This window comes from Mobula birostris, chromosome 32 (genome assembly GCF_030028105.1).
Source record: "Mobula birostris isolate sMobBir1 chromosome 32, sMobBir1.hap1, whole genome shotgun sequence".
Taxonomy (NCBI): Eukaryota; Metazoa; Chordata; class Chondrichthyes; order Myliobatiformes; family Myliobatidae; genus Mobula; species Mobula birostris.
In genome coordinates this window covers 15,374,530-15,390,967 of record NC_092401.1, presented here as the reverse complement: position 1 = coordinate 15,390,967, position 16,438 = coordinate 15,374,530, and the positions used below count along the sequence as shown (strand labels likewise).

Here is a 16,438-nt window from a genome sequence, read left to right as displayed (position 1 = left end):
ATCCGTGTCGGATTGAGCGTCGAGCTAGCCACTCGGCCTCGTGAAAAAAAGGGTCGAGTCAGGAACGTTCATATCGTGACTCGGGTAATCCGAAAGGAGACCAATCCTGACACCACGCTCCAGACAAGATTGGCTGACTGTCTGGTGCGACACGCAAAAAAAAAAAAAAAATCCCTTTACTCCGCTGTATTATTGATGCATTCGAGTTTATTTCCTCCTTCTCAAATGTCGGGGCGGACTCGGTCATATTATGATATCGCTCCCGGCAGGCTTTTTCAACTCCGGCTGTCTGAGCAATTAGGGTGCAATGCGCAATGCCCAGTCTAGAATAGCTGATCCCCTGAAGGGCTCAACAACGTCCTGCTCTAAAAAAACATCTCCTAGGCATTCTAGAAGGCCCTACTCTTGACATCAAGCATCAATCTTTCTTTTTTACCAATCTCCTTGCATATTGAACTCCTGCATGACTAATGTAATATTGCCTTTTTGTCATGCAATTTCTGTCTCCCATTGTAATTTGTACACCACATCTTTACTACCATGTGGGGGGTCTATATAACTGCCATCAGTGACTTTGTACCCTTGAAGTTCCTTAGTTCTATACCTTTCAATACAATCCAACACTATGTCACTTCTTTCTAAAGGTTTCTTGTCATTTTTTTTTTTAACCAACGGAGCTATACCACACCTTCTGCCTAACTGCCTCTACTTTTGCTACAATGTGTATCCTTGAGCGTTACGCTCCCAACAATAATAACCTTTCAGCCATTAATCAATGATTCCGACAGCATCATATATGCCAATCTGTAACTGGGCTGCAAGTTCACCTATCTTATTCCATAACTTCGTGCACTCAAATAAAATACCTTCAACCGTTTTCAATCTAGTCCAACTTTCACATTGCAACTGATGCTGCTGACTGTAATTTTGCTTCATCAATAGCCACTCCTTCCTTGGAGTCTCTCTGCACTCTGCCTCTGTTGATGAAACAACTACCACATCTTCAACAGTATCGCACTAGTTCCCATCTCTCTGAGAAAGCAGTTTCAACACTCCCTGGTAATTCCAACAAGCCAAGCTGCAGGAATATTGATCCCGTCGCTTAAGTACAGTTTTTAGCTTCGACAGTAGAGATCCCAATGATCCATACATACTGTCGTTTATTGATTGATGCTCACAGCACCAAACGTGCTTGAGTGCATCCCACCTGAGCTTCAGCTCCTGGACAGATTCGTTTAAATCAAAGAAATTGATGTTTTCCTGATCACTCACTTTGCAAGATTAAGGACATATATTTCTTGCCTGCTCTTAACTGTAACTCCTCTCCGATTCCTGTACTAAGTCCTCCGATCCACAGCTCAGCACTTACTCTCAAGCACAGGTGTCAATCATAATCGCTGTTAAAAGTGATTGCTCCATAAATGTTTAGCAATCAATTGTGTATGAAAACTCTCGCATTGCGTACATTATAAAGAGTACTTTTCCTGCTTTATTAAAATGAGGCTATTCAGTTATCGCCGCATTTCTCTCTTCCCACAGGTCCTGGAATAATCGTTGTTATTGGAGTTATTCAAGATGCTGCGTAGCCATCAGTCCATATGGAGGGAAGGAAAAATTGTCATGCTCTTTCCAGCATCACAGCATATGTGAAAAACCAGCAGAGTGAAAGTTTTATTTTCCTTATAGTGGTGACGAAGTAGGAACAGAATCCATCTGTGAATCTACCGCGTTTGCATACCCGGCGATCAGCTCTGAGAAGAGATTGGTATCACGTGGCCAGAACTCTCACTTGCCCCCAGCCCCTCATGAAATTGCAGCTGTTCCAACGTCTACTATTGATATTCAAATTTAACCGTATATACCAGCCCAACGATTCAAAGATCCTCACGTGGGCAGATCACCGTTGTTTCTTCCTGACTGAGCACATATCCTTTTTTCCTGTCATGTTGTAATGTCACATTTTGGTGCGTGTTCTGTAGTACTTTTTTCCGTCACCTCAGTTTCGGCCTTTAGGAAAACACTTTCACGTGAAAGCTAATCTTGCAGCATCATTTCATTTGAAAATATGATTTGCAATTTGTATCACCCTAAGGAGTAGAATTGTTTCTGTACAGACAACGTCCCATTGTCTGCTGAAGTGTAAAACGGACGGCTTGTGGAAGGACCCCTTTTTCATCTAATCAGACTAGAGAGATCAAACTGCCAATATCCACTCTTCAGCACTCCCCTTGTCATCTCTCCCCATCTTTTCCTATTTTATCCTGACCGTAGAAGCACGATTCTGCCTGTACAGACTTTCAAAGCAATCACTGTCCTTTAACAGAAGTCTGATCTCTTTAATAAGAACATTTCTGGCTGAAACTGGTTTAATTCCGGTTTTCTTACAATTAATGCTTTGGTAGCAATAGGTTCAGAGCTCTTCAAGCAGGTTAACTTCTTAATATATTCGCATGATCGAATATCGTTCCCTTCATCAACTTATCCTCAACCCAACCCTACCTTTCCCACTTCCTCCTGTACGCCCCCTTCCTCACTATTCCAAGTAACAATTAGGAATTTAAACCAGATTAATGATGCCGTCTGCAAGCGCAGGATTATTCCTATACCAATAATTTTAATAAAGAAAAACTTTTTATTTTGTACCTGGTACCCGATGACTAATTAAAGTGTTTTGTTTCTCTGGTTTTTGAGCTCTCTGTGTTTTCTTGGTTAACATAGAATATAAAACATAGAAAACCTGCAGCATAATGCGGGCCCTTCGATCTACAATGCGTACTAAATACGTACTTACTTAGAAATTACCTAATGTTACCCAAGCTCTCTACTTTTCTAAGCTCCATGTACCTATCCAAGTGTCTCTTCAAAGATCTTATCGTCTCCGCCTCCACCACTGTCGCCGGCAGCCCACTTAACGCACTCAGCATTCTCTGCGTAAAAAACTTGCCCTTGACATCTCCTCTGTACCTACTTGCAAGCTTGCAAGCACCTTAAAACTGTGCCTTCTCCTGTTAGCAATGGTTAACAGTGGGAGTGGTAAGAATGATGGACTGAGCTGCGTGTTGCTGCTCGGAGATAGGTGTAGTCATTGTTCATTGCAGATTTGGAACTCTGCAGGAACTTGGCCTCAGCCCATGTTCCTAACAAGAGACCGTCATTGAACATTTAAACTCCCAATGTTATGTTATGAAAACCATCTTTGTCATTGTTTCCTACACACCTCAATTTTAAAATCGCGGTGTATATGAATGGTAATTTTGATGCGCCAGTACGCCTGGAAACGAAATCCCAAAGGGTCCCTACTCCTTCCTGGGCAATTTGCACACAGCCGTGTGTAGATATACCGTGTTCACTCTCTGTCATGAACGATGTTCTGAGAAGCTGGAACAAGGTTCACCAGGGCCAACTGGACCTTAGTTGAATGAGTGCATGGAATATTTGACAATCGAGATCCTGGGAATGATTAAAAGGAAAAGGTTGAGAACATGGTATCTTGAAATACAATCTTACCACAGGGTGCAAGATTAACCACTAAGTTCCTAGGTGATGAGAAAGAATTACCTGTGCGGGATGCTAAAGTATCGAGATCCCTCAATCAGGATTGCTGTGGGTATTCAGTTGCAAAATGTTTTGTGGCCTTGTCCTCGCTGCAATAAAAGCTACGCAGTCCCCACTCCGCCTGTCACGCAGTAATCAAGGGAAATAGCAGAATCGTACATCTTCAATCACCTACAGGGCATTGTGATTGTAAGGGTGCCAAAGGAAACGTGCAAGGCAATCACTCATGGTAAAACTGCATGGTGCCTTCGCACGCTAACTCCGATATCTCCGATGCAGCGTAATCGAGCCCAATCAGGTTCAGCCGAGACACCGGCTCCTCAAACACTCAGTCCAGCTAACCCGATCATCGAGCAGTTCACTAATAGTGCAGACCCGCAGTACCTGAATTTCATAGAGTCCAGCATTGTCTTGTGATCACAAAAAAAAAAAAAATGTTTAACACAGAAAAGAAGACACTTCTGGTCGGCTCCCCAATTTGTCCGAATCTCAGATTCAGAATGAGAATCAGGTTTGATATCACTGGTATACAGTATTTCGTGATTTTGTTTTTAACTTTCCTATAGCAATTGAAGGAAATGCATGATTAATATAGAAAAGAACTGTTCTCCCGATATATCAGCACAGGTTTTCATTTTTTTTCGGTAACCAAATACGTCTCCTAAACTCCTGATGAAATGTGCCTTTATTATAGCTGCATCGGTATGTTGCTACCAGGTTAGATTATCAGAAACCAAATAAATCTTTCCTTATAACTCAAGTCCTCTAGTCCTTGCAAATTGCTTGTAAATTTTCTTTGTACTGTTTCAACATTATTTACATAATTCGTTTAAGTGGTTGACCAAAACTGCACAGAATAGTCCATTGATTTTGCATTCTTCTGCCCCTCTGATGTTGTGTCTCCAAAGCTCAGCTTTGTTTTATCCAGCCTAGTTCAGTTCCTTCCTAACTACCTCCGTGACTCATTACACGCTCTTGATCTTTCCAATGACTTTGGTTCCTGTCTCAGATGGTTTCATTTTCACTATAGATGTCCAGTCCATATATACCTCCATCCCCCATCAAGACGGCTTTAAATATTGACTCTTCTTACTCGGATAACAGACACATCCAAATTCCTTTTCAACACCACTCTCCTATGTCCTATCACCTTGCTCTCAAACTTATTTGGCCTATTTCCGACACCTCGTTCACCTTCCTCGATCTCGCTGTCTTCATCTCTGGAGACCCTCTATCTAGTGATATTGTTTATAAACCCAGTGACACTTATATCTGTCTGGAATGTACCTCTTCCCATCCTGTCACATTAAAAAATGCCATTGCCCTCTTTCAATTCCTCCACTCCTGCCGCATCTCCTCTCAGGATGATGCATTATATTCCAGAACGTCTAAGATTTCTTTCGTCAAGGAAAGGGGGTTCAATTAACCCACCATCAACATTGTTCTCACCCACATTTCTTCCACTTCACACACATCTGCCCTCACGCCATCCACTCGCCAACCATCCAGGGATAGGATTCCTCTTAATCTCTCCTACCACCAGACTAACCTCTGCTTCCAGCACATAATGCTCGGCAAAATCCACCGTGTCTAATGGGATTCCATCACCAAGCACATCTTTCTATCCCACCCCCTTCCCCCCACACCCCACTTCCCGTTTCTGTGCAGGGATTGCTCCTTATGCAATTCCCTTGTCCTCTCTTCCCTCCTCACTGATCTCCATCTTGGTAATTCTCCTTGCAATCAGAACAAGTGTCACACCTGTCCTATATACCTCTCCCATCACTACCATTCAAGCCCTAAAACAGTCCTTCCAGATTCGGCGACACTTTACCTGTGAGAGTGTGGGGGTCATCTACTCTATTAATTTCTGCCAATGTGGCCTTCTGTATATCAGGGGGACTGGAGGTAGATTGGGAGATTGTTTCACCGAGTACCTTCGCTCCATCCGCCATAAAAATTGAAATCGCCTGGCGGTCAACCATTGCAATTCTACTTTCCATTCCCATCTCAACATATCAGTCAATTGCCTCCTCTACTGCTATGACGAAGCCACATTTAGTTTGGAGGAGCAACACCTTATATTCCGTCTGGGTAGACTTCAATCTGACGGCATCAACGTTGATTTTCAAACTTCCGGTTATTACCCCTCCTCTTTTTTTTACCAGTCCTCAGTCCTGTTTCCTTTCTCACCTTACCTATCTATCACCTCTCTCTGGTCTTCTTATCCCTTTCCTTTTTTCCATGATCTTCGGTCCTATACTATCAAATTTCCCCCTTATCCAGCCCTTTATCTCCCTAACCAATTATCTTTCCAGTTCTTTACTTCACTCTCTCCTCTCTCCTGGTTTCACCTCCCACCTTCCACCTTGTAACTCTTCCTCCGCTCCCCATACCTTCTTACTTTGACTTCTCTTATTCCTTCCCACCCGTGATGAAGGGATTCGGCCAGAACAGTTGACTTTTCACTCCTTTAAATAAAGGCTACTTGTCCTGCTGAGTTCCTCATGCATTTGTGCGTGTTGCTTTGAATTTCCAGCGGGTGCGCACTACGGCATGTTTACAATATTCCACATTAATCCTCACCAACGTCATATGCAACTTCAATGTAACATCTCATCTCTTGTACTCAGTACGTTGAATAATGAATACCAAAGTACCAAAAGCTTTAATAACTGTGTTGCCACTTTCAATGAATTATTGACCCGTATTTCCAGATCTCTATATTCTACCGCACTCCTCAGTGCCTTCTATTCACCGTGTATGACCTACCCTGGTTGGTCTTAACGGATGCAACACCTCACTCTTGTCTGCACTAAATTCCATCGACCGTTTCGCAGACTACTTGTCCAGCTGGTCCAGATCCCGTAAAAGCTCCTATAGGTTTCCTCGCTGTCCACTACACACCCATTCTAGCTGTCATCCACAAACTTACTGATTTATTTAACCACATTATCATCCATATCATTGACGCAGTTGAGCAAAAGCAACGGGCTATACAGTGATCCCGGCGGTATTCCACGAATCACAGGCCTCCTCTTAGAAAGGGAATCATCTATTATCATTCTCCGGCTTCTCCCGCAAACCCAATGTCCATTCTAAGTTACCACCTCAACTTGAATGCCTAGCAACTGAAATTTCTTGAATAACGTCCCACGGAGGATCTACTCAAATGTCTTCCGAAAGTCAATGTACGCAGCACCCACTGCTTTGCCTTCCTCAACTTTCCTGGTGGCATCACCGAAAAACTCTTAAGGTTAGTGAGACAGAACTTAACACGCATAAACCCATGGTGACTATCTATAATTGGTCCATGTCTAGCCAAATACTTATATATCCCGTCCTAAGATTCCCTTCTAATAACTTTCCCACTACTGAAGACAAACTCACCGGCCTATTATTTCCTGGTTATTTTTAGAGTCTTTCTTACCCAGCGGAATAGTATTAGATATCCTCCATACCTCCGGTACCTCATCTTTGTTCGGGCCCGTGCAAATTCTGCACTTGCACGCCACAGGGTTTGAGACAACACCTTGTCAAGCCATGGAGATTTATCCACTGTAATTTGCCTCAAGACAGGAAACAGCTCCTCCTATAGAGTGTCCGTGATATCTCACTTCCACTGACTTAGTATCGATCTCCTGAATAAATACATATACAAAAAATAAAACCAGTTTAAGATCCACCAAGATCTACCCTATCTCCTTAGGCTCCAAGAATAGATTACCTTTCCGATATTCCAGCGGACCAATTTTGTTCCTTTAAATCCTTTTGCTAATATGGTAAATGTTCAGGGGACATTTGTATGCAGTTCTGCATAGCTATGTACCACAGGTATGAGGGAGGTAAAAGATGATAACGTTAAATAACCATTGCGTACAAAGTATGTAGAAAATATGGTTAAGAAGAAAATAAAAGAGAAACATCGATAGGATGCAGAAATGAGCTGAGAAGTGGCAGATGGAGTTCAACCCGGAGAAGTGTGAGGTGGTACACTTTGGAAGGACAAACTGCAAGGCAGAGTACAAAGTAAATGGTAGGATACTTGGCAGTGTGGAGGAGCAAAGGGATCTGGGGGTACATGCCCAGAGATCCCTGAAAGTTGCCTCTCAGGTAGATAGGATAGTAAAGAATGCTTATGGAGTGTTAGCTTTCATAAGTCAAGGGATAGAGTTTAAGAGTCGCGAGGTAATGATGCAGTTCTATAAAACTCTGGTCCAGGGTTCTAAAATGTGGATCATGACAACGGAGGCCAAGGATTTTGAAGTACATAGGAAAATAAAGCAGAGCAGAAAGGTTTTCAGCATGTTGTTGGTTTTCTCCGATATATCACTCATTTCTTATTGGGCATTGACTTGTTTTCCACATCGGGAAGGATAAAAACGCCTTAGATTCGACATATATGTTAAGCATAGCTTTAATTTAAAATGAGTAATATTAAAAACAAAATGTCACTCACGGAGACTAATTTGCACGCAGCCAAATATAAATCCATACTACCAACTTGCTGAAATTTTGTTCGCTCTTCCATGCCACTGCTCCTTATCCAGACCAAGATCATTGTATTTGTCAAGGTATTCTTTACATCACGTTGTGCATTTCGCGACGGATGCATAAGCAAAGCGGTAATGCCAATTATTTTCATCTTCTTTGACACAAGGGAATTGCGGAGGTCTACACTCCCATGCCTAATGGGTGAATTGCATGCAGCGCATGGTTCTGTGAGATGGGCGCTTTTTAATGTGGAGAGTATAAAGGCTAGAAAGTAATAGATGAGGCCGGAACAGTTAATATGCTTCAGGAAGGTTCGCTGTAGGATTCGGGGATCCGCACTCTCGAGAATGCAGTTACGGTCCTGACCATTGCTGCAGCAGACGTCCCGCCACATTGACACTTCGAGTCGAATTATAGAGGCGGGGCCCAGGCTCGACAGCAAGACACGAACCGATAATTAGTCGAATTCAGTGGAGTACACATTAAAAAGGATAAGACATCGAGGCCGAGGGCGGAGGACGAACCGGTGTTCAAATTACTACTCTGTGTTTTATTGGCCTCAGCGCTAAACAGACTCAGCAACTAAGGCCTGCAGCCACCGGACTTCTGGACTGGTCGCATTCACCGCACCGTATAACTGGTTCGTAGCAGCGGACTCACTTTCAGAACTTGCTGTTAAGATTTTGTACTTTTTATGATTCACAAAGTGGGTGTTTGGCATTCTTTGTTGTGTACGGTTTTCCATAGATTCTGTTGTGATTTTTTGTTGTGTGCGTGCCTGTAAGAAGACGAATTGCAAAGTTTTATATGATATCCATACGTCGATAATGAGTATGCTATGTTAGAGTGATAGGAATCTGGAAGCATATGATGATAAATTACGGAGGTATATATTTATTTTGTATATACTCAGTTTTCATATCTAAAGCTAAATAGTGGCAGACAAGTGAACAAGTAGCTTCAGAAAGACCCACTAACTCATCGTCATCCTTAGTGATGGTGGGACCCTGCATATATATGCTATGCAGACGATTGTATATTTTGCAGCCAGGTTCAGTCAGAAGCGTCGAATACATCGACAGAATAATCCAGCCTTTCTCAACCGTTTTGCCCTGGACGAACCCTTGAAATAATTTTCAGGTTGAAGGGAACCCCTAGACAAAAGTTATTATATCTAGAGCTCACGGTGCGTTAGCGTGATTAATAAGCTGTAAATATAAAAAGCAAAAATAATTTTCAGTGCTCTTTTGAGTGGAGAATGAATTTTTTACAAACTTTCTGAGAAAAGAAACTGACAATTAAGCTTAGTCTTGATTTCTCTTTCACACATTCTGAAAACTCAGAAGTCAAACATAGTAAATTTCTCATTTCTGAGCCGAACTTGAGATAAACACAAAGAACATGAATTCTGCAGGTGCTGGAAAGTCAAGCAACACACATCAAAGTTGCTGGTGAACGCAGCAGGCCAGGCAGCATCTCTAGGAAGAGGTACAGTCGACGTTTCAGGCCGAGACCCTTCGTCAGGACTAACTGAAGGAAGAGTTACTAACTCTGCATTCACCAGCAACTTTGATGTGTGTTGCTTGAGATAAACACACGCGGATTTGAACTTCAACCGAAAGGTGACGATTTCTATCCTTGCTGTTGATGCTTGTTAAACCAGATAAAGCTTGCTCACACATGTAAGAAGTTGAAAACTGCAAGAAAATGTTCATTGCTTTCCTATGAATGGCAAGATACGTTTCTTTTATAGGAATCCAGATCGTATCCGGGGCGGGTCATTAAATTTCATCTTGAGTGCATGATTTAATTATTTAATTATTTATGGTTTTATATTGCTATATTTATACTCTGTTCTTGGTTGGTGCAACTGTAACGAAACCAAATTTCTATCGGGATCACTAAAGTATGTCTATGACTATGATCGGAGTGCAGCTTATAAAGTTTCTGCCATTCCCTCAAGGTAAAGGTCATTCTCTCAGGCTGAGCAGAAGATTCAGTGAAAGGATCCCCCACCCAGTGATACTGCTATGTTGAAAGGAAGAAAAAAATAATGTTCAATTTTGTTCCGCAGTCCTTCCAAGAGGGTTTCAATGAAAAATGGACACTTATCGACATCCATCCTCACACTCAAGCCCCAGCAGCAATGGAACCATATCAAGATTTTCTTCTGTGGCATTATTTTTCCAACGACCCAATTTCGTTTTGAATCCAAGAATCTTGTGACTTGAAGGCAAAATATTTCTGCAGGGCCGTGCAGAGACTTGTTCAACTGCTTCACATGTTGAAAAATGACTGTTACGTCCGCTGATTTTAATTGCCATTCTACATCTTCAAAGCACTTCTGAAAATCTGGCTTACTATTTTCTTGAAAGGACTCCCGCATTTCACCTCTCAGGTCAAACACCCGATTGAGAACTCTTCCTCTGCTAAACCACCGGAAGTATGTATGTAGCAGAAGTATGTGCTTTTTGTTCAGGTTTTTACACAGCTTGTTAAACATTCTCGAATGAACTGGTCTTAAAGCTACGAAGTAAGTTGTTTTCTGAGTCCTTTACTGATTGTAGCTTTATTTGCAAAATCGTTAATCCTCTTCTTTTGCGATTTTATTAGTGCCTTAAAATAATCAGCAAATTCACCTGTCATATGGATATGATTTGTAGTTAGGTGTCTTTTCAATTTAACTGGAACCATTGTAACAATTGCAAGTTGTTTACCACAGACTAGGCCCAGTAGAATATGACAACGTGGATCCCCAGTCCATGTAAACCCCATTGATATGTAGCTTTCATTGTAAAGATATGCGACCGGTTGATTACTTTAGTCCCGCACACTGCTTTTGACTCCAGGGTCCAGAAAAGGCTGTTGGACTTCTTCTGGTGCAACAGGAGGCATTGGTTGCCTGCTGCGGTCTTAAGTCTTCCGATCGCGGAGGGTGGTCAGTCGTTGGTGTACGACCGCAACCAGCTGGCGGCACACCGACTCAGGACCCTGCAGAGATACCTGTTTAGCCACCAGTATCCTCGATCGCATGTGCTGGCGACGCACTTCCTCCGCCGGGGACACTGTCCGCAGGAGGGCACGAGGTATCCAACGGAACACATCAGTTAGACTGCTTTGAGGGAACTGTCTTGCTTCTACCGAGCTTTGTTGAAGATATGGGGTCTAGTCGTACCCAGACTGGGCGTTCGTGCGCCGGTCGGGCTCTTGCTCTGAAGCGGACAAGTCTCCATCCTGTCCCTGTGGGTGAGTAGGGCGCTTGAGGAAGTGGAAAGATTCCGGTTGCACCAGCACCTAATGATCCGAAGTGTTCGTCGAACTAAGGCCTCGAAAGACTGCCCCGCATAACGTAAACCGTCCATCGAGGATGCCCACCGTACTCTTCCCTGACGCTCCAAAGCGTTTCTTTTACCGACTGCTCTTGCATACATTTCATTTAATCTGCCGACAAGCTTCGCCGTGGCGGTATGTATTACCATCTGACAGCGGAGGAGGACACCATGAGGAAATGTCTTTATGCAGGGGTCTTACGTTGGAGACCTGGGGAGGAAGGCGTTGCACAGGGCAGAACCGTACAAGAGGGTTTGAAGTAGGTTCACCGATATTCAGTGCACCTGTCCATTCTGTGGCCGGGAGGAGTCAGTATCTCACGCTTTTTAGAGTATGAGAGGTTGCAGCTCCTGTTTGATTATCTGACAGCTGCCGCTGCACAGGTTCTGTTTGCACTTCAGGACTGCGCACTTTACATACGGACACCCAGTACCGAAGAGGGCGAGTGACAAGGATAATGGTGGTCTTGATCCTGGACCTGTCCATGATGGCCATTCACGGGTCCCGGCGACGGAAAGTCGAGGTCTCTGCGAGGCCCAGCTGCCTGCCGCTCTTCCGAGGTAATGTTCGTATCCTGCTGACCTTGAAGACGGAGCTGTGGGTCACCGGGCATAGACTATTTTATGAACAGTATTACTCATATTTTAATTTGAATTTTACTCACATCTCCGCTTTAATAATCGCCGCATTTGTCTGTCTTAAAAATGTAAATTTCCCCAAAATTTTCCGCTACACCGGTAGAGTTCGTTCGTTCCTGAAAGTCACGTAATGGGAAATTGGGAGAGGTAATTCCGAAGGGAGAGGCTGATGTCACATCTGAATTTGGGCAAGTCCATTCAACACTCGGAAAATGCTCGACACGCTAATCATCAGTTTGTCGTCTTCCCGTCCGTGCATTAAAGTGGTCTTCAATTATCAGCCTACTGCCCTGTCCTATCTCCCGTGGGCATCGCGCGTTACCCGAAATTTATATTATCATGATCTCTCGCGGAACACCTTGCCACCTCTCGCGGAACACTGGTTGAGAAACCTTGCAGTAGCAGAAACCATACTTCACACATATTCATTCATTTTCTGTGAGTAAGAAAATGTTCGAGAGCAGATAAAGCTGCAAGTCTAAAGACGAGTCCAGGTCCCTGTTAGAGCGTCATCAATGTAACAGGAAATCCAGTGACTGCAGGTCAATCAATTTAATTTCGGTAGCGGGGAAGCATTCTGAGGAAATTATCTGGGACATAGGAAAATGGATTAAATAATGTAAGACAAAGCATTTTTTTAACAAATTGTGTTTAACCACTTTCATTTCATTATTGATGATGCAAGAAATAGAACTCGTGTTTCTAGATTTCTGCAAGGTCATTGATGCTTTGCATATCAACAATTCTGAGAGACCAGGCATAAAAGAATGTATTTGTAATGTTGATATCGTGATATGTCTTTTTTTAAATTTTTAAACCCTGAAATATGGTGAATCGCAGCGCTCACATTGGATTATTAGTGGAGCCTTTGACTATTTTGTTTATAGCAATGACTTACAATATGAGGCATTCACTACGATTTGTATGTAATCCATAGAAACATTTATATAAGACACAATTTGAGAAGCGTTACGAACGTATTGAAAATAGACATCATCATAAGCAGACTGGTGGGATGAGCGCTGAGGTGGCAGATAAATTTTCATGCGGAAAGAACCATTCTGTTAAGATGAAAGCGGAGAGGCATACTTTCACATTCTAACATTAATGTAGCTGTAGAAGGACTGTATACGGGTAGCTGAATCATTAACAGTAAAGGACCGGTAAAGAAAATGTGTAATAAGCTTAAACAATTCTGAATTTTGCTGAGCTTTAGAGTATAAGTGCATAGAAAACAGGCTGAATCTTTGCTTAAGCGCCGCTGCGCCACAACTAGAATACCGTGCTCAGTTCTAATCACCACCTTAAGGAAAGATACGTTAAGAATCAGGCAAGAGTGAAATAAATTAACTCTGGGATGAGAAGTTAAAGTTGCAACGATAAATTATAGAGGGGGACGATTAAGGGAGATTGATAGAAGCATCATTATAAACTGATAAACTGTCACGACGAGGTAGTTGACGAAAGCCTCGCCCCATTGGAGGCTTTCAGGACCTTCATATGTCAGTGGTATAAAATACAGGTGAAGGAAGAAATAGTATTATGAGAAAGGCCTTTCTTTGGCAGTCTGACAGGAATCTGGAATACATTATCTCCAGGTGTGGTGGAGGCACATTGCGAAGCGGCCTTTACAACAGAATTGAATACATAAAAGGCAAATTAATCTTTACAAGGTTACCTTGAAAGTTTGGCAGCAATCGGCTGAATAGGTTGAGAGATTTTCTAGAGAGATAGCAGTCGTGGAAATTACGCTCATGATTTTGCTGTAACCATTATATGATAGCAATAAGGAACAGTACTTCAGTAGCATCTGCACCTTCAAGTAAACTGCACGTTATGTTATAAGACTGCCAGCTGACCAATATTATACAAGGTTGCTCATACTGTACTTCACTGCTCAGGATGTTGAAACACATCTTTAATCTATGTTATATAAAATTTGACATTTACGAGATGGGAAAAAGATCCCATCTATCCGCGCTCTATCGCTCGTAATTTTGCAATCTCATAATTTTATATCATCCATAAGCCAGCGAAGCTGAGAAAAAAAGATCAAATCTGTCCAACGCTTTCCTATGGCTAACTCTCTCAATTACAAGCAATTTCCTGCTGTGCCTATTCCGCACCCGGTCTAAAGCTTGTACATTCTTCCTGTAATGCGGCGACAAGAACTGCAAGTAGGTAGTCCAAATCTGGTCTAACCAAAGTCTTATAAAAATGCAACATCAGTTCACGCCCTTTAAATTCAACAATCCGCCAATAAGGGAGCGTATATTTCAGGCCATTTTACCATCCATTCTACTTGTAATGCTCCTTTCAGAGACAGACTTGCACCCCTAGAAACGTAGAAACATAGAAAATCTACAGGACAATACAGGCCCTTCGGTCCACAAAGTTGTGCCGAACAAGTCCCTACCTTAGGAATTACTAGTCTTACCCGTGGCCCTCTATTTTTCTAAGCTCCATGTACTTATCCAAAAATCTGTTAAAAGACCTATCGTATCTACCTCTACCAACGTTGCCGGCAGCCCTTTATTACCCTCTGATCAATGCGTTTAACTGTCCTATCATTTACTGCATTTTTCATCTTACATTGGGCCTGCCAAATTGCAATATCTCACACTTGTCAGAATGAATATCTGTCTGCGAATTCTTAGTCTATGTGTCTAACAGATATATTCCCCGCTGAATTATTTGACATGCTTCCTAACTGCCACAACTCTACCATTCATTGGGTACTTTAGCAACGGACTAATCGGACCATCTATATTTCGATTTGGACCATTTCTATATATCAAATAAAAATACATCTCCTGGCACTTATCGGTACAGAATATTACTTGTCATCGATTTCCAATCAAAATATCTGCGCACCCCAAACACAAACTGCCTTCTATGGACAACACAACGTTAAATGATAGGGTATAATCACTGTTGGTTTCCAGGAGACCTAAAATTCTAGATCCGCCGACCATTAGGGATCTACTTGATTTTTTTTTAAAATAGAAACGATTCATTTTATTATACAACGTCTATTGTCCAATTCTAAACAATCACCATCGCTTTCTCCTTATCGTAGCTCATACATAAACCTTGCTACAGGAAATCGCGTCTCTATCTGTAATGAGGGATTACTTTTCCAGAGGCAAGAAGATCCTATCCAGATGAACCTTCTCCAAATATTTACCTACCGGTGATGTAAGGCTTATATTGATTTGAATGTTATTATCTATTACCTTTTTAGTCACTGTAGTGCTGAAGATCCAATTGCCTTCCTCTGCTTTCTTTATTATTATTTATTTTTGCTTCATTCCTTCCAGGTCGGTTTATGCATTTAATGGCAATGCCATAGCACTTGACTAAAGAAATATTAATCCGAATCACTACATGAATACATTTACAGCAACAGCACATCAGAGGCCTAGTATTCTACCAAAGTGACTTGGCTCCAAACACTATGAATTCTTTCTGCCGCGTGAAATACAGAGTGCTTCCCTTGTACGAACGCCCTCTGCATTTCATGGACAAGCCAATTGCGAATCTTTGAAGCCCAGTTTCCGTGGATGAGGTCGCTGTTGTTGAGACTAATATGGAAATCTTATCAAACTCGTACACCAAGATACACGAGGTACATAGTTCCTTCTTCATCAGCTTGTTTTGTACCCACTCGAAAAACTCAGATGGACTCATGAGGCACTACTTGCCCCTCTGCGACCAATTACAAGTGTTGTTGAAATGCTTATCAATCCTGAAGCTAACATATGTAACTAATAGTATCCTCACCACTGACGTAAGACTAGCTGGTCTATAATTCCTATGAGAAATCCTACTACCTTCTTTGAAAAACGGATAGTTTGATATTTTCCATCCTCTGGTGCCACTCCTTTGACAGGAGGATGCAAATATAATCAACAAAGACCTATCAAGTCCTTCGCTCACTCCTGGAAGTAATCGCGGGTAGATCACGTTACCTGCCATTTCCTTTGTTTGTTCAGCGTATTTAGTCACTCTTAGGGCAATTTCGAGCAAATGTGCACACCTTGTATCTATCAAACCTATTTCATAAAAACTGCAGTACCTCACTTAAACAAGTGTCTTTTCCTCTAGTCTCTATCATGCTTAATTCGATTCCACATATTAGCTCTGTTTTGCCATTTATGTCTGGCTTACTAAATAATTACTGAATAATTGTAAACGAGTTACCACGCTGGCACAGTGAAATGCCAGTGCACAGAATTTCATTGAATACACGAGCTATTCTCCACTATCTTATGCTTTTTCAGCAATTTCATTCCCTTTCTCACGGGGTGAAAACTTGGGATATTCACTGGTGATAGCACAATGTTCAATTTCCCCCAAAGCTCCACAGAAAATGATACATGTGGGAAGACATATAGGCCATGGGTCAATGGGTGGCTGGC

At 42.2% G+C, this 16,438-nt stretch overlaps 1 protein-coding gene across 1 annotated transcript in view; it reads left to right on the top strand.

Annotated features, from left to right (window-relative positions):
* Positions 1-2,648, top strand: part of LOC140191187 (hepatic lectin-like) — a 45,084-nt gene extending 42,436 nt beyond the window's left edge. The window contains exon 8 of the mRNA XM_072248346.1: positions 1,540-2,648. Coding sequence (XP_072104447.1) covers positions 1,540-1,666 — 127 coding nt within the window. The 3' untranslated portion in view covers positions 1,667-2,648. The remainder of the gene's footprint in view (positions 1-1,539) is intronic.
* The last annotated feature ends 13,790 nt before the right edge of the window (positions 2,649-16,438 follow it).